The following is a 19,010-nucleotide window of genomic DNA, read 5'->3' on the forward strand; positions in this document are numbered from 1 at the left end:
CAGGAATTTTTGTAAGCGGTGTCAAAATTTATAAAAAAAAACTGAAATATAACTTTGATTGTCATATTTTTAGACAAGAAATAGTCTTAATCTATTGATTTTATTGAGTCTTAAGCAAATATTTACAAAATAAAAATGTCTTAGTTGGGGTTTGAACCTTTAACCTCTTATAGAAAAATCAAACACATTACCAACACACCAACATACAATTTATGTCAAGTGGTGTCATTTTTTTCTGTTTAATAGTTTTCGTACAATATTAATACATATATTTAATAAACATTTTCGACGAAGCGGTGTCGCGTGACACCGCTTCGATAAGCATAAATCCGCCCCTGCCCATAGGTGGGCAAATAGACAGGCTGTTTCCAAAAGACCCTCGGCTCAGTTAAGCCTAGCTAGTCTTGGGATACATTTATTAATTCAGAATCTACACATAGCAATATCTAACAGAGTTTGATTAATTGGACTTGAAATTTATTCCTCTGTTATTTTTATTTTTTGTCTTCAAGCATTTGCCATCAGCTTTTCCTTCCTTTGGGCCTTGAGTTCTTCCACTCTTTTCAGTTTCCTTCGGTGCTTTCCCATATACGCTTATCAACTGCAAAAACGAGAACGGTTTTAATCTTTTTTCAGTTTTGCACGAAACAGTTCATAATCTGAGAGAAATAACAAGGCAGTTAACGTAGGGTTAGGAGAAGGGTTGCTGTAGGTAGCCTACCCCGATACAAGCTTCAATAGTTGAATAATCAAAATCAAGAATCTCCAGCAATAGCAACTTAAAGTCTAAGGAAAGCAACACTCAATACACTACAACAAATGAGACCTTTAGTAGCAATTAATTAAAATTCGCGCATAATTTGAAAAAGAAGACTGTTGAGAGTATTCCAATTGATAAAACTTATTCATGGCAACTCCTATTATTCGCCACCAAAATCCTTACTTTTGTGACGATTAAAGGAGTCTCCATGAAGAATCACCATGAAAAACCTTATTGATTTATAATGCATATAAATGTGATAAAAAAGGGCAATCCGGTGCACAAAGCATCTTACATTCACGCAGGGTCCAGGGAAGGGCCCCACCCCAAGAGGGTATGATGTAGGTAGCCTGCCCTGATGCAAACATCAACAACTATTTCACGGCTCGAAACCGTAACCTATAGGTCACACGGAGACAACTTAACCATTGCTCCAAGGCTCTCATTCCTTACGACTGATATGCATCATAACAAAATACAGAATGGGATATAGTACAATGTGACCTTGAACATTTAGTCTAGATGTAATCTAGTACGATATGTAGTTGTTCTTACAAAAGTTCCTAATTTGTCTGTCAAAAAAACATCTTTAAATAACTCTAACAAATGTAAAGTGATAGTGCCAAACATTTCTCAGGAACATACCTCATCAAGTTCTTCAAGAGTCAGAGTAAATGGAGGAGCCATATTTATGTAATTGCCAATATAACTTACCAACACCCCGAACTTCTGACATTGTGCTCCAAAATATGTACCAACACCTGAGCAAATAATGAACAATTTGTCAAATTGATCTTAGAATTTAACTTAACCTCAGATAAGATAAAGATTAAAAAACATACCCCATTCAGGAGGAAAGGGATCATCAGGAGATTTGTTATCTACAAACTCTGTAGAAAGAACCAAACCAGTTCCCCTTGTCTGAAAAAAATATATATTTGAATAAAATAAACAATTAATAGGTAATTAAGACGTTTTAATTAGCTACTTCTACCATGATAATTACTATTACCTCCCCAATTATGGGACTGTCAGAAAATGCTTTCAAACCTTCTTGGAACTTTGGTGATATTTTGTTCACTAGCTCAACAATATTTCTTTCCCTGAAAAATAATTTTGAATTTATACAGTGTTTTAGCAACAAGTACAACAATAACATACCCAGTATATTCTCACATGTGGGGTATGAGGAGGATAATGTGTACGCAGATCTTACCCCTACCCAGTGAAGGTAGAGAGAATGTAAGAAGAAGAAGAAGAAGAAAGAAAGACAGGCATAAAAAAATGTACAAATTCAGATCATTTATAAAGTAATTATAGGTAAATATCTTGATAAGCTATGATTGGTAATATAGTAAAAACGGTAGCTAACTTGCTATCACATGCTAAAATTTACCTAAATAAATCTTTACACTGATAGTGCATACTTAACTTAATTGTTGATTATCGAGCCAAATGCCCATTTATTTTAGTGCATAAGGGCCACTCAGTCATATCACCAACAACAATCAGTAATTACTAAATTAGATGGAGAAATTTTATTTTCGAACAAAAAAAAACATATTTTCTGTCAGAAAAAAGGTTGCATACTTGTAAATCTTCAGTGCTTCCAAGGCAACCGCACAGGCGAGAGGGTGGCCTGAATAAGTAAATCCATGGATAAAAGCACCTAATTTGCAAAAGGAAAAAAAAAAAGGTTATGAACAATTTGGTAACAAAAGGTAGAGGATTTTATATCTTATCAAACTGATATTATCTATGCTCACCAATTTTATTGCTTTGAGAATATATGACATCAGAAATTTCAGGGCTTATAAGGACAGCACCAATTGGCACATATCCAGAAGAAAGTGCCTGAAAGAGCATTTAAACAGAGACATATTCAGTTTAACTGTAAAAGATTATCAGTGGCGGAGTCAGAAATTTATACGCGATTCAAAAGTAGCAATTATTTAACCCTCTTTTCATTTCACTAGAATTTTCTCTTATGTCGAGGGGATTCAACAGCTTATATATAACCAAAAGACTTTAATTCTATCCTATTTGTACAGTATAATATTTCAACAACAACAAATAAGTGAAAGGACAATAACACAAAACTATGCAAAACAACAATGTGAGCACAACATAGATCGCTAACAAACCTAAACAAAACTCTATCAGACTACCCGGTACAAAGAGGGAGAAACTCTCGACTACCCCTTAGCCTACCACCCTAATGCTCGACCTCCACATGTTCCTATCAAGAGCCATGTCCTCGAAAATCTGAAGCCGCACCATGTCCTGCCTGATCAACTCGCCCCAATGCTTCTTAGGCCGCCCTCTACCTCTTCTCGTACCTGCCAAAGTCAACCGTTCACACCTCTTAACCGGTGCATCTAGGCTTCTCCTCCGCACGTGTCCGAACCATCTAAGCCGCGCTTTCCGTATCTTGTCATCCACGGGAGTCACGCCCACCCTCTCCCGAATATCTTCATTCCGAATCTTATCCAGCCTAGTGTGCCCACACATCCATTTCAACATCCTCATTTCTGTTACTTTCATCTTCTGGATATGTGAATTCTTGACTGGCCAACACTCAGCTCTATACAACATGACCGGTCTAACCACCGCTCTATAGAACTTACTTTTGAGTTTCGGTGACACCTTCTTGTCACACAGGACTCCACACGCTAACCTCCATTTCATCCACCCTACTCCAATACGGTGCGTAACATCCCCGTCGATCTCCCCATCTCCCTGGATAATTGACCCTAAGTACTTAAAACTTTCTCTCTTGAGGATGACCTATGAGTCAAGCCTGACTTCCACATCCGCTTCTCCCGTCATGTTGCTGAACTTACATTCCACATATTCTGTCTTAGTCTTACTCAACTTGAAACCTTTAGACTCCAGGGCCTGCCTCCATATCTCCAGTCTCCCATTAACGGCACCTCGTGTCTCATCAATCAGAACTATATCATCAGCGAACAACATACACCATGGCACCTCTCCTTGGATATGGTGTGTTAGTGTGTCCATCGCCAAGAGAAAATAAGAACGGGCTGAGGGCAGATCCTTGGTGTAACCCCATAACCACCGGAAAGGCTCTAAGTCACCTCCCACAGTCCTAACCCGAATCATAGCTCTCGCTCTAATGTAAGCCACCGACACACATTTCACCTCCAAAGAACGTCCCTAGGGACCTTGTCATATACCTTCTCTAAGATTTAAAATACAAGGAAGAACAACGGAAATAGAATACAGAAGAAAATAGGGGGGTATTCTTTTGAGAAGGATATTTTCACAAATTACAAAAGATATTTAGAGACAAAATAGTGAAGTGCTTATGAGCTGACCAATTTAGCTGCTTTTGACTTATAAGCACTTAATTTATAAGCACTTTTGATCTTTATCACACACGTATATAAACAAAAAATGCTCATTTGCTTGTCAATAAGCTCAGAAAAACACTCTCTTAAGGATCAAGTAAGAGAACGCAATTCGTGTTCCTTTATTGGGCACTGTATTCAGATATCTCGTAAATACAAATGACTCAAAAAAACTAGAAATTCATAGTAGTATTTACCCCCCTCTTTAAAATGAAAGGAGCAGACATAAGAGTACTGGAAGGAATAAAACTGACCTTATCAAAATAGGTTGCTGGAGGAGGAATGACACCTCCTGCCCCCATGACGGTTCGGCAATGAAAGCAGCTACCTAGGTGAAACAAGTAAATTAATCATCATAAGTTCACCATTTTGGCATTTATATAGTATATTTTTCGGGTGCAAAAGATAATAAGTAGTATATAATATTAATTAATATGCATCATAGCCTGTCTAGCCTAGTAATATCGGGCGTTTTTCTGGCAAAAGTAATTTCTAACTTGTCTACCGTAACAATGCCAAAAATAAAAGAGGAACTGCCAAGTATACAAAGTTACTAGAGAGTTTTTGTCTAGCTGCTTCCTTTGTTAGTAGTCATCACATCTAAATATGATATATGATGCAAAGAAAATAAGATAAAGTGATAAAAGTAGATGGAATATACTGTTTCAGGCCCCTCTTTGAGTATTAGATTTTCCAAATTAATGGCCAACCTGGTCGAATACTCCTCTTCCGTCTCACCTGGTACGAACATTTTAGCACATAGTTATTTACATTTTACACCATATAAGATCAGGGTACAACAAGAAATAAAGGACAAATAGAAACCTGGTAGATGATAACACCAATAATGAGGGCAGTCAGTGTGCAGAACAAATGGAGGTGGCAAATCAAATTTCTGATGTAGTGCAGGAAGACTGCAAAAGGAAATATTAGTATAAAGAATACGAAAAACAAATACTTTATCTCCGCTCTATTTTATACGATCCTCTTTTCTTTTTCTTTTAAGATATAGTCTGTTTGAAAAAAAAATGACACTTCTTTGTATTTGGAAACTTTTCAACTTTGAATTTTTTCCTTTTAACCTTAATAACATGTTCTTATAGCTATAGAAATGTCATGATATGATATAATTTAAGACCACAAATTCTAAGAATACTTTTGATATACACACTAAGACTCTTTCTTCATTAAATTCTGTGCTTAATCAAACACCTCACGAAGCAGAGTAAATAAGTGATTACCATGAATGGATAAGAATATTACCCAGAGAGACCGGCGGCAATGAAAGTGGATCCATGGTATCTGTTTAAAGGTGAAATGCATGAAAAATATCATGTAAGGCAAAAGAAAAACAACAAAATATAAACAAGAGGAAAAAAGAAAGACAGAAAAAAGAGCAGGAGTATAGGAATAAGATTGCAATTTTGTTCGAGCAATAAATTTCTTTTTGTCTGGCCTCCCAAGTGCATCGTTGTAATACCATACCAGCTTCACCTACAGATTGACATGTAAGGATCAAAGGTAATTTAATATCCTTGAAAATCTTTCCACAGATTGTCCTCGAGTTAAGAATCGATGCCCATTCCGCCCCCCCCCCCCCCCCACACACACATACAAACAAACAAAAACAAAGAATCGGAAACATCTGTAGCAGCATATATATCATGGAGAACAAACAGTTGATGAAAATCTAATAATCCCTTTGCTTCAATTTATACAACGTAAGTTGACACGACACAGTTTAAATAAGAAATGAAGTATTTTGAAAGTCTTAAACATGTTATAGCATTTGTGTGGCTATAAAAACTTCTTATTAAAAGTAATAATAAAATAAAAAGTGTAAAGTTAAATTATTTTCAAACATACAAATGTGTCATTCTTTCTTGAACGGACTAATAAGAAAAAAATATCACATAAAGTAGAACAGATGAAGTACTTTATTCATCTCTGCCAATTGTCAACATGCAAACACAAAAGAAAAAAAATGAACATAAAAATATTAAATTATCCTCTCAGAATTCGCAGAAAGATACAGATATTCTTTCTATTTTTAGCAGGCTTTTGGAAAGGAAATATGAGCAGCAGCTAGAATTTTAAAAAATGTCTGAAGGCCGGCAATAAGCAAAACCTGAGTGTCATTGGATTCTGATCCGCTATTTGTGAAAAAAACTTTCGCCATTTTATTTGCAGTAAACATATTCAGGAGCTCCTTTGCAAGATCCCATATGTTTGAAAAATAAAATCAGCCAGTGATCTAATAAAGTAAAACTTAATAGCTAAATTTGGCTCAGGTGAGAGTTTGCCATACCAAAGAAGGTTTTGTTGTACGATTTGAAAATGAATGGTAAAATGGCAATGTGTTGAGCTGTTTATTTGCAGCTTCAATAAGACGAGGCTCATTTCCCCCTACAATAATGTGTAAGTCGTTAAAGTTCCATTGTTATCAAGAACCAATTAAAAGGTAGCCCGGTGCACTAAGCTCCCGCTATGTGCGGGGTCCGGGGAAGGGACGGACCACAAGAGTCTATTGTACGCAACCTTACCCTGCATTTTTGCGAGAGTCTGTTTCCACGGCTCGAACTCGTGACTTCTTGGTCATATGACAGCAAATTTACCAGTTACGCCAAGGTTCTTGGTTATCAAGAACCAATTAAATTCTAAATTAATTTTGCTGCATGTTATAAATTTTCTATACTTGAATCATCAAAGGATAGCTTTCAACAATCAACATAATAATCAATTCTACAGGTGAACTTGAGATATCTTAAGTAATTTCCATAAGTGTGCTTTAACACACATTAAGGGTATGTTTGGTATGAACTAAAACATTTTCCATACAAAAAATTCCGAAAAGTAATTCATTTAATTTCCTGACGATGGAATTAAAAGGGGAAAACGACTTTCTTTGCTCATGTTTTTCCACTACTCCATTTGAAATAATTTCTATATCTAGAGAGTGTAGGAGATGTAGCGATCCTAAAAATTTCTTAACCTTCTAAGTCATTATAGTGCATAACCAATATTAAGTACATCATTTAGTGTGCTAACAAAGGCGACAGATAAGAACAATAATATCATGCTATAACAACATATTTGGAACATAGTTTGGAAGCTTATGGAGATGATTAGAAGTAGGGAGAAGTAGATTGGAATGGTTTGCAAAGAAGAAACCAAAATTTAAAGGTATCTACACTATAAACAAAGAGAGTCAACTAAGGGCTCTACTGGTAGATTTGGCCAATACAGATCCTGTTGGGAAATTGAACAAGAAATATTTGAGCAATGTGCAACTGTGATTACCATAGCTCTTTGTGTTCTTTATTTGAGAAATACTATTCACCCTGTTAGCGGAAACGTAAAAGAAAGAACACAAGATTTAACGTAGTTCGGCAAAATAATCCTACGTCCACCAGAGAATAGTTGCCTTTTTAATATTAACAAAGGAAGAGGAGATTTTCCAATTACACTTAAGAGAATTTCTCTCTTAACTCTCTACTCACTACAATGTATTGTATTATTTTTGGGATGGTTTATACAAATGAAGGAGTGCATCTATTTATAGAGGTAAAGACCTCCTCTTGATGTCATTGGTGACATCAAACTACCCCTCTTGATGTCATGGGTGATATCAAAGGAGGAAGCTTCCACCTAGCATCCACACCAATTCTTTCCACCAACTCTTCCAATTGGCATGCCATTATTGACTAAACATAAACCAACACTTTCAATCTCCACCTTGGTTTGCGTTTCAAGCGTGCGTGTGAACAACTCTGGCCAAAACTTCTAAGCTTACTGGGCAACCCCGTTGTAAGAAAAAAGAAGAATCAAACCATTGTTCAACATAATGTTGTATTCTGGGCCGGGCCCGGGCCTAAATGGGCCAAACGGGCCGAGCTTAACGGGCCTGGGCTCTGGCGGTCCCGGGCCTCACGGTCCCGGGCTTCGTGGGCTCAACGGGTGGAACCAGCCCGTGACGGGCCTAAGCCCATATGGTCCTGGGCTAAATGGGCCGGGATCGTGGGCTTAGCGGGCCTAACGGGCTTTTTTTATTTCCGGGCTTTTTTTTTTAAATTTTTTTTGTTTAAGGCAATTTCTTGTAAACCATATCATGACTATATAAAATATATATATATATGTAGTATATATGTAGAAATCTAATTATTAAAGTGCTTGACGAAAAAGTAAAATAACAAAACAATAGTAAAACTAAATTGCCATGTATAATAAATTAATAAGAAAGTACAACATGAAGCATAAATACGTCTAATAATTTTAAAATAACACAAATTGTTGAAAAATCTTAAAGACGAATTTGCGGATAAATACCATCAACACAATACGTTATATGCCTCCTTAAAATGCCTGTGGTATAACCTGAACGAAAGTTTAAGACTCTTCCATAGTTCTTGCACTTTAATATTTGGCCTTCTTCATTTTCTTCAAGCACTTCATAGTAATGCGAAACAAATAAGCGCACTCTTTCCGAACGAGGCATGATGTAACTTGAAAATTAAGATTGAGACTTGAAGTTTTGAAAATTGGAGATTGAGAGATTGAGAGAAATTTAGATTGAGAAATGAGTATTGAGTATTGAAATTAAGAAGAGGGAGCGGGGTATTTATAGTGTTAGAGAAGGTTAGTTTTGTAAATTGAAAAAAAATGGCTATTTGTGCAATATGGCCGTTGGTGGTCATTGGGGGTGGAGCCCTCATTTTGAATTTTGAAAAATCTTGTTTTGTAGTATATATAGTATACTAGTATAGTATATATATATATATATATATATATATATATATATATATATATATATATATATATATATATATATATATAGTATACTAGTATAGTATACTATATATAGTATGTTATGTATATATATTTCCAAATATAATTTCTTATAATGTTTTGTAGTATATATATATATATATATATATATATATATATATATATATAGTATGTTATGTTATGTATATATATTACCTTATATATTTTCTTGTAGTATATATTGTATGTTATGTATATATATTCCCTTATATATTTTCTTGTAGTATATATTGTATGTTATGTATATATATTCCCTTATATATTTTCTTGTAGTATATATTGTATGTTATGTATATATATTATAGCTTATAAATAATTGCAAGTTAAAGACAAAAAAATATTGCAAAAAGATATTCAAGGGCATGTCTTATAATTTTTATTACCAAAAATGGCATATCTTTCTTAGTCTTCCTCCCCCAATGGAATGAGCACAACAAGGTACTAATACCACCATTAAAAGGGAAAAAACTAAAAGAAGATGTGCCAAAGTACAAGTTACACCATAATCTACATTGTATCTCTAACAAATCTCATAAATCCTTCAAGGTTCGGAGGAGGTTGCGTTGTTGGTGGTGGAAAAGAAGCTTGTTCATCACCACTTCCGGGCGAAGCAGCATCCTCCGCAAGTTCCGCCATCATTTCTTCATAAACTTCATCTATCGCCGGTTGTGATTCCGCAATTCCAAAGTTTCTTCTTTCTAAGCGGATCTAATCTTTGAACAGTACAGATTTTTCCAAGCTCTCCCTCATAGACGCTCTATGATCACCTATTTGAAGTCTTGCTTGACTGAAAGCGCTCTCTGATGCAACAATTGAAGCTTGAATAGATAAAATATCCCGAGCCATCCTTGCAAGAACCGTAAAATATTTTTCCCTTGCCTTCCACCATTCCAAAAGATCAAAAGTGCCGTCTGGATTCTCCTTTTCAAGTCCCTGCGACAAATAAACTTGAAGCTCATTTAGATGTGAAGTTTCATCATAATTATCAGCTTGAGAACCCCTGAACTCCGTCCAGGATTTAAGTGCTTTTAAGCCCGCAGCTCTTTTAGACGATTGTGAACTAGACGAAGTAGGGGTTGGAACATTTGGCCTAGCATGCTCTAAGGCAAGTTGATAATCATTATAAATTGTTTGAGCATTAATTTTAATTGAGGCTTTTGCATCTGCAAGTGTAGCAAATTCCTCATTTGAAAGATCTAAAGCCTTATAAATATTTGAGTACCAAAAATGAGGACCTCCTAATTTCATTGTAGGATTTAACATTGCAGCAACACCATAAATAGGAGGGATAGGGAAAAAATATTTTTTAAACTTTTCTTTCATTTCATTTATAGCAAGTTGATAAATTTCCTCACCCTCCGAAAATTCAACAAACAAATCACATAGTGCTGCAATATAAACTAAACAGTTTGAAATAGTAGGATAATATTGCCCAGAAAATGCATTTGTAGCAATTTGAAAATGTTCTAAAAAATCTATAAGAATTTTAACATTCGTCCAATCTTGAGTAGTAAGCATTTCATCATCATCCTCACCACCTACCCGAGCATTAAACGTTGCATTAATTGGGTTTCTATATTCATATGCAACTACTAAACTTTCGTACATACAATTCCATCTAGTCGGGCAAGCTTTAGGAACCTTTCTTTCTCTAAGGCCGTATTCATCACATTTTTTAAAATAATCTCTAAGTCTACTTCTACGGTTTGAATAAAAAAGCCAATTAAGAGCCATTCTAACCTTTTCAATTTCTAAATTTAAAATTCGCATACCATCACCGACAATTAAATGATAAATATGACAAATACATCTAACATGGAATATATTCCTAAATGCAGGATTTAGTGTTGTTGTAAGTATGCCTATAGCACTAGTGTTACTAGAAGCATTATCCATAGAAATTGCCATTATTTTATCTCTAAAGCAAAAATATCTACAAATATCTGCAACAGTGTTAGCTATAAACTTACCTGTGTGACGTGAATTAATTATTCTATACGCAATAATGCATTTTTGCATTGTCCACTCCTCATCTATCCAATGACTTGTAACAGTTAGATAATCACAATCATTACCACTTCTACCAATATCAGTAGTAATAGAAATCCGATTAGTTATATGAGTAAATAAATACCACAAATATTGTTCATATTCATGTTTATATTTATAAATATCGCTCTTAACTGTTGCGCGATGCCAACCTTTATAAGTAGGATTAAAAACTCTTCTAATATAATGCACCCAATTTGGATTAGAAGGAAAAGAATAGCGTAAGCACATAACAATAACCATCTTTGCTAATTCTTCACGATCTCTATTTGGATCGTAATATAAAATACCTCCGGTCACAGTGTTAATTCCTGGTTGAACTAGATTTGAACCTGTACTAGGGCTATCCGCACAATCTACACGTGTCCCCTCTAGCTGCGCTTTCATTTGTAAATATCTAACTTTATCTCTAGGGTGTGTTTTTATGTGCCTAGTCAAATTCCCCTTCCGCTACGGTCTCCAGTATATTTATGCGCCAGTAATTTCCCACATGTTTTACACTTAGCCTTATTTTGTTCTCTTACTTGGGTAAAAAAATTCCAAACTAATGATGTTTCTAGGCGTTTAGGAGGTTGTCTATTAAAACTAGGGGTTTCTACAGGTGGGTCGGGTGGTACATCAGTTGGGTTATTAAAAGGACCAGTAGGTGTATCATCTAAAACCAGTCTTTTCGGAACGTCATATGCAGAGTACAAGCAGAGTCTAACACCCATTTGTTTTCATAACTACTATTATTATTACACGATGTTGTTAGTACATAATCATTATCAAAATCATGTACATGTTCAACTATAGAGGCACTCGCCTTTTCCTAGGACTTTGACATTGGGCAATCTCGTTCAAAGTGCCCCTTCTTGCCACAACCCCAACACTCTGTATTCTTCTTGTTCACACAAGACTTTGATCTGTGCTTTGATTTGCTCTTTCCTTGTTGACTAGTCCGGCCTCTCACAAAGAGCCCACTTGCCTGGTCATTTCTATCTCCTTCAATGTACCTCCGCACATCACTAGAGTTAAGTGCTTGCCGCACTTGCTCAAACTTGATAGGCTCTTTGCTATACATCATTGAATTCTCAGTATCACGATATCCTGAAGTCAATGAAAATAGCAAAAAAGCACATGCAAGCGTCTCCTTCTCCTTTTTAATTCTTGCAATCTATAAGTCCATGACAACTCTTCCAATTGACATGCCATTGTTGACTAAACATAAACCAACACTTTCCCACCCTAATATATCTCGTGAGCCGAAGGTCTATCGGAAATAGCCTCTCCACCTTCAAGGTAGGGTAAGGCTTGCATACACACTACCCTCCCCCAGACTTGTAGGATTACACTGGGTTTGTTGTTGTTGTTGTTGTATTATTCACCCTAATAGCCTCACCACTTGCATTAAGAAACTAGAACTATCGTCAGTAAAAGTCTATTATTCTATTTCTGATGTATCTCATAAACTTTGCAGCAGCCTAAATATTAGAACTATGTGGCAGATGAATAGAGTAAAGGTCTATAATAACACATTTCTCATTTATTTCAGAAGTTTGGCTAGTGGCCCAACATTTGGTTTTATTACTTCGCAGGAACTCTCTAGACAAGGTTGTGCGTGGTATTCCACACACTGAGAAGCTCGTCATAGGGGGTGACTTTACTGGCCATATTGGGGTGATTGCTACGGGTTATGACGATATGCATGGCGGGTTTGGTTTCGGAGTTAGGAACGAAGGTGGTACTTCTCTGTTGGATTTTTCTAAAGCTTTTGACTTGGTGCTAGCTAATTCGTGTTTCTATAAAAGGGAGGATCACTTGGTCACCTTCCGGAGTAAGGTAGCTTGGACTCAAATTGATTATCTTCTCCTTAGGAGGGGTGATAGGGGCCTTTGCACTGATTGCAAGGTTATACCGAAGGAGTGTCTGTCGACGCAACGTAGGCTCTTGGTAATGGACTTGGAGGTTAGAAGAAAAAGGAAGAAGAGAGTGGTTTACGACCAACTTAAGATTAAGTGGGGAGCATTGACTAAGGTAAATGCTCAGGAGTTGGGAGAGAAGTTGTTGGCCATAGGGGTCTGGAGGAGTAGTGGGGACGCAAGTAGCATGTGGACCACAATAGTGAACTGCATTAGGGAAGTTGCTAGAGAGGTGCTAGGAATAACAAAAGGTTATTCGGGAGGCCACAAAGGTGCTAGGGATAACAAAAGGTTATTCGGGAGGCCACAAAGGTGACTGGCGGTGGAATGAGGAGGCCCAAGCAAAAGTGGAAATTTAGAAAGCAGCATATCTGAAGCTAGTTGAGAGCACGGACGAGGAGGAGAAGAGGACATGTAGGGAGTGTTACAAGAACGCAATGAAAGAGGCAAAATTGGCAGTCACAACGCCTAAGACCGCAGCTTTTGAGCGACTGTACGAGGATCTTGGGGGCAAAGAAGGCGACAAGAAGTTGTTCAGGTTAACCAAGATTAGGGAGATGAAGGCTCGGGACTTGGACCAAGTATGGTGCATCAAGGGCGAAGATGGTAAGGTTCTAGTGAAAGAGGCGCGTATCAATGTAGATGGAAGGAGGACTTCCATAGGCTCTTGAACGAGGAAGGGGATAGGAACATTGTGCTTGGTAAGTTGGAGAATTCAGGGGAGTCAGATGGATTTTGGGTTTTGTAGGCGTATTAAGAGTGTAGAGGTGGAGGGGGTGATGCGGAAGATGAGCAGGGGTAAGGCTACTGGGCCAGATGAGATCCTAGTGGAATTTTGGAAGGTAGTGGGTCAGGCAGGCTTGGAGTGGCTTAGTGGTTTGTTTAATGTCATTTTCAGGACGAAGAAGATGGCAAAAGATTGGCGGCGGAGTTGGATGATCCCATTGTATGGTGATATGCAGGATTGTAACAACTATAAGGATATCAAGCTGTTGAGTCATACTATGAAAGTTTGGGGGTTGGGTGGTGGAGATGAGGGTGCGACGTAGTGTTACTATTTTTGAGAACCAGTTCAGATTTATGCCGGGACAGTCTACTACAGAAGCCATTCACCTTGTGAGGAAATTGGTGGAGAAGTATAGGGAGAGGAAGAAAGACTTGCATTTGGTATTCATCGACCTAGAGAAGGCCTATGATAAAGTCCCGCAAGAGATCCTATGGAGATGTATGAAGGCTAGCGTGTTCCGGTGGCGTACATTAAGGTGATTAAGGACATGTACGAGGGAGCGAAGACTCGGGTGAGACTGCAGGAGGAGACTCAGATCATTCCCAGTGGAGATGGGGTTACATCAAGGATCAACTCTTAGCCTTTTTTTGTTTTCCTTAGCGTTAGATGTCCCGACGCGTCACATACATGGGAGGTGTCATGGTGTATGCTATTTGCTGATGACATAGTCCTGACTGACGAGACGCGAGGCGGAGTTAATGCTAAGTTGGAAGTTTGGAGACAAACGCTGGAGTTTAAAGATTTCAAGTTGAGTAGATCAAAAACTAAGTACTTGTAGTGCAAGTTCAGTGATAGGGTGCATGAAGAAGAAGTGGAAGTGAGGATTGGTACCCAGGTCATCCCTAAAAAGAGATAGTTTCAAGTATTTTGGGTCTATTATTCAAAGCAACAGAGCGATTGATGAGGATGTTACTCATCGTATTGGAGCGGGGTGGATGAGAAGAAGGCTCGCCTCGGGGTTTTGCGTGATACGAATGTGCCACCTGAACTTAAGGGCAAGTTCTATAGAGTGGTGGTTAGACCGACTATGTTGTATGAAGCTGAGTGTTGGCCCGTCTAGAAGTCCCATGTCCAAAAGATGAAAATAGCTGAAATGAGGATGTTGAGATGGATGTGTGGGCATACTAGGAAAGATAGGATTAGGAATTAAGTTATTAGGGATAAGGTAGGAGTGACATATGTGGAGGACAAGTTGTAGGAATCGCGACTGACATGGTTCGGGCATGTAAAGAGGAGAGACATAGATGCTCCGGTGAGGAGGTGTGAAAGGTTATCCATGGCGATTCTGAGGAAGGGAAGGGGTAGGCCTAAGAAGTATTGGGGACAGGTAAAGCTTACTGAGGATATGACCCATGATAGGAAGGTATGGAGGTCGAGGATTAGGGTTGTAGGTTGACAGATGGTAGTGTGTTCCTCCTAGGACGACTAGTAGTACTAGGACTATTTTGTAATTTCCTATTTATGGTTCTTTATTATGCATGTTGTGGCATTCATGCCCGTTATCATGTTATATTGTTGCTAATATTATTTGCTACTTGGTTGCTTTATCTTCATTGTTCCTTGAGCCGAGGGTCTATTGGAAACAACATATCTATCTCTATAAGGTAGGGGTAAGGTCTGCGTACACACTACCCTCCCCAGACCCCATTTATGGGATCAAACTGGGTTTTTTGTTGTACTTCTCAGGAACTCTCCAGTTTAAAAGGAGAATTCAAAACAGTGCGAGTGTGCGACATAGAGCAGATCAGTATTCAATATGTGGATCCATGATCTCTATCAAGATTTTACTACCAAGTAGGATCAGAGTATTCTTAGAACCTATATTTTGCGAACTCTCCAAAATGTTGCCACACCTGTGACGAATCCTCCAAAAATGCACTACTTTTGAGGATCAAAGAGGCACTTGGAGACATTTTCAAAGAATTCAAACAACATAGCTTAAAATAACCAAGAATCTATAATCAGACAAATTTCAACTTTGAGGAAGCGGTACTGAAATACTTTTGTAGACTTCAATTTTAGGATTCCTACGTTCTCAAGTGGCAACATTTTTTAAGCAGTACTTTTTTCCTAATTAACTAGCTTGGTACGTGTCAAATGGCCAATAAATCATACAATATATATTTAGTAAAGAATTTAAAAAACAACAAGATAACCCATAAAATGATGAACTTACAGAAACCCCATAAACAGAGACAGTTCCACGATATAAAAAATGAAAAGAACATATGGACTTACTAACTCTTTATAGATACCTTCGTAGATCATGACAAAGACAACAATGCTGAAGATATTAATGATAGCGAGGTTCCGATGAGTCCAACGGAAGCCGTGCTCGTAATTCTTTTTTCAACAAGTTCAATGTGAATCCATTAAAACTTCAAACACCAAAATGCCCGTTTATATTGTCCGACCAACCCAATGTCGGATCATGAAGAGAGGATTATCCGACCATATAAGGAGACCCATATATACTTTCTCACCCGATGTGGGACTAAACACTCCAGCACGTGACTCAACATCGGGAAATTGGGATGAACCTGAGCTCTGATACCATTGATATGAAATATACTTTGGGGGTAACTTAACCTGATAAAATAGCTCATAAGGTAAGGACTATCCGACCATATAAGGAGACCCATTTATATTTTCCCACCCAATTGTGGGACTCAACAATCAAACACCAAACATAAGTTTAATCCTTTAATGGATGAGAGATTATCGAACAACTCAACAAATTAGGGTTTTGGCTTCAATGACAGAGACTGGAAAACCTCTGAGATGAATGAAGAGATTGGGGAAGCAGCCTTCAATGGTATATTAAAGGAAAAATCTTGAGAAAAATTCAAACTTTTTGCACCTTTATAAATAGCCATTTAAGGGTTTCAGAATTTTCTAACTCATGGGAATCAAGACTTGCTTCTTTAAAACAGTCTAAGGACAACAAGTATTGATTGAGACTGAGAAAAATCTTAGCTTTACAAACGGGTCTCTGCTCAGTTACAGATTTAGAGCTAAACAGAGGGATTTGGGCAGAAGGTTTGAAATGGAGAAGGAATTTGGGTGATTAGGAATTTCACTTTTAGTCTTGAATTATATGTCTAGGTCGCATATAATTTCACCTTTATTTTTAAGAGTTTTTTAAAATACAGTGATTCATTTTCAATGGCGACTAGGTCGCAGCTAATACTGGCAACCAAAATTTTCATTTTGGCGGGCTACGAAATTTAACTTTTAGTCTGAATTATATGTGGCGACTTCCTCTAGTCGCCATTAAAGTCCTCTACTCATCTCAAACGGTCAGGTCGAGTCGGATAAGGGCGGGTCAAAACCATAATAAAAACGAATAAAATATCTGACCCATCACATATTAATCGGATAAAAAATGGATTAATCGGTGGATAATATAGATATCCATATTGTCCATAGCTTCTCGAATATGATCACTTTAGGGAGATTCCTAGTCTCTTAAATTTGAGGACTCCCAATTTAAGTCTTTGCTAACGTAAAAATTAAACACATTAATTATCTATTTTTTAAATGGATAATATGGTTCTTATCCATATTTGACCCATTTTTTAATGAATAATATGGGTGGATAACTGTTTTCTTTTAATTATTTTGTTACCCATACTCGAGATAAAGAAAATATTATGTTCACTATATGTTAAATGTTTTTATACTCGGTTACACTATGTTTCAGGCCTAAGCGCATAGTTACAGTTGCAATTTAAAGACGAAATTTCTTGAAGAATTAACCCAAATAGTCATCGGATGTATAATATATGTATTATTCATGTATAATATATGTATAAAAGTGTATAATTTATGTATACCGGCTAGTAAATATTAAATCTGGCCAGCTGTTTAAGTAACAATCCCAAATTTCTTCTCGGATTTTCTGGAAATATTTTCGGTAATAACAAACAACACCCTAAATATAAACAACAGAGAAAAGAAGATGAAAGTAAACCAAGTGATATGAACATTATACCGTGGTAATATAAAAACAATAATGTGCCTAAATAGAGACATAAAACAAAAGAAAAGGCTCATAAGACAGTATCTATGCTAAATATTTAGAGGAAAAATCTAGGAATATAACGTACCTAAGGGATTGCACCACAAACCAGATAAAGTATCAAGGTACTTCTTCCCGTCTGTGTCATATACATAAGAACCCTATTCCAAATTGCATAAAATATTGTTAAAACACAGAAGAAGTTTCTCAAGTAATTAATTAAAAAAGGACACTTCGGTGTACGAAGCATCCCATATTTACGTAGGGTCTGAGGAAGGGCCGCACCCCAAGGGGTATGATGTAGCTAGTCTACCTTGATGCAAACATTAGTGATTGATTTCACGGCTCGAACCCGTGACCTATAGGTCACACGGAAATAACTTTACTGTTGCTATAAAGCTCCCCTTCGAGTTTCTATAAGTAATAGGGTTGCCTTCCGTTATGTGCGGGTCCAAGAAAGGGCCGGACCATAGGGGTTTGTTGTATGCATCATTATACCTTGTATTTTTTTAAGAGGCTATTTCCATGGCTCGAACCCGTGACTTATAGGTCACACGGAAATAACTTTATTGTTGTTATAAGGCTCCCCTTCGAGTTTCTCTGAGTAATAGTTCTGCCTCCGTTATGCGCGGGTCCGGGGAAAGGCCGAACCACATGAGGTCTATTGTATGCAGTATTATACCTTGTATTTTTGCAAGAGGCTATTTTCACGGCTCGAACCCATAACCTATAAGTCATACGGAAATAACTTTATTGTTTCTATAAGGCTCCCCTCCGAGTTTCTCTAAATAATAGGGCTGCCCGATACACTAAACTTCCGCTAAGCATTATACTTTGCATTTTTGCAAGAGGCTATTTTCACGGCTTGAACCCATGACCTCCTGGTCACATAACAACTTTAGCGCGCAGTTACGCGAATGCTCTCCTTCAAATTTCTTTTAAGTAATAAACCAAAGAAAAAAAAGACACAAATCTAACCTCTGACTTTTCTATAACTAAAGGACCCCTATCAAGGGTATAAGAGACCTCCATACTCCAATGTTATCTCCTTTCCTCACATGGTTAGAGCTATACCCTTTTATTATTTGGAAGGAAAAATGCATAAGTATTCCCTGATCTATGTCCGGATTCCTAATTACACACTTTTTTTTTTGCGGAAATTCTATTACCCTCCTAAACTTATTTTAAATAAAATTATTTGCACCCTTAACGCTGACATGACAAAGTGTGTGTATTTCACTTTCCTTTAGGAGAGTGAGAAACAAGAAAAAACGATTTTCAGATTATTTTTATTCTT

General features: G+C 37.1%; 1 protein-coding gene and 1 pseudogene across 1 annotated transcript; one reads left to right on the plus strand and one right to left on the minus strand.

The window, feature by feature from the left end:
- Positions 1 to 187: 187 nt before the first annotated feature.
- LOC104226522 (gamma aminobutyrate transaminase 2-like) lies at positions 188 to 6,544 on the minus strand (annotated as a pseudogene).
- Positions 6,545 to 12,687: 6,143 nt separating this feature from the next.
- LOC138870294 (uncharacterized) lies at positions 12,688 to 13,221 on the plus strand. The gene has a single exon (XM_070148086.1). It carries the CDS (start codon positions 12,688 to 12,690, stop codon positions 13,219 to 13,221), a length of 534 nt encoding a protein of 177 aa, XP_070004187.1.
- Positions 13,222 to 19,010: the final 5,789 nt, after the last annotated feature.

The sequence above is a fragment of the Nicotiana sylvestris genome, chromosome 6, assembly GCF_000393655.2.
Source record: "Nicotiana sylvestris chromosome 6, ASM39365v2, whole genome shotgun sequence".
Classification (NCBI taxonomy): Eukaryota; Viridiplantae; Streptophyta; class Magnoliopsida; order Solanales; family Solanaceae; genus Nicotiana; species Nicotiana sylvestris.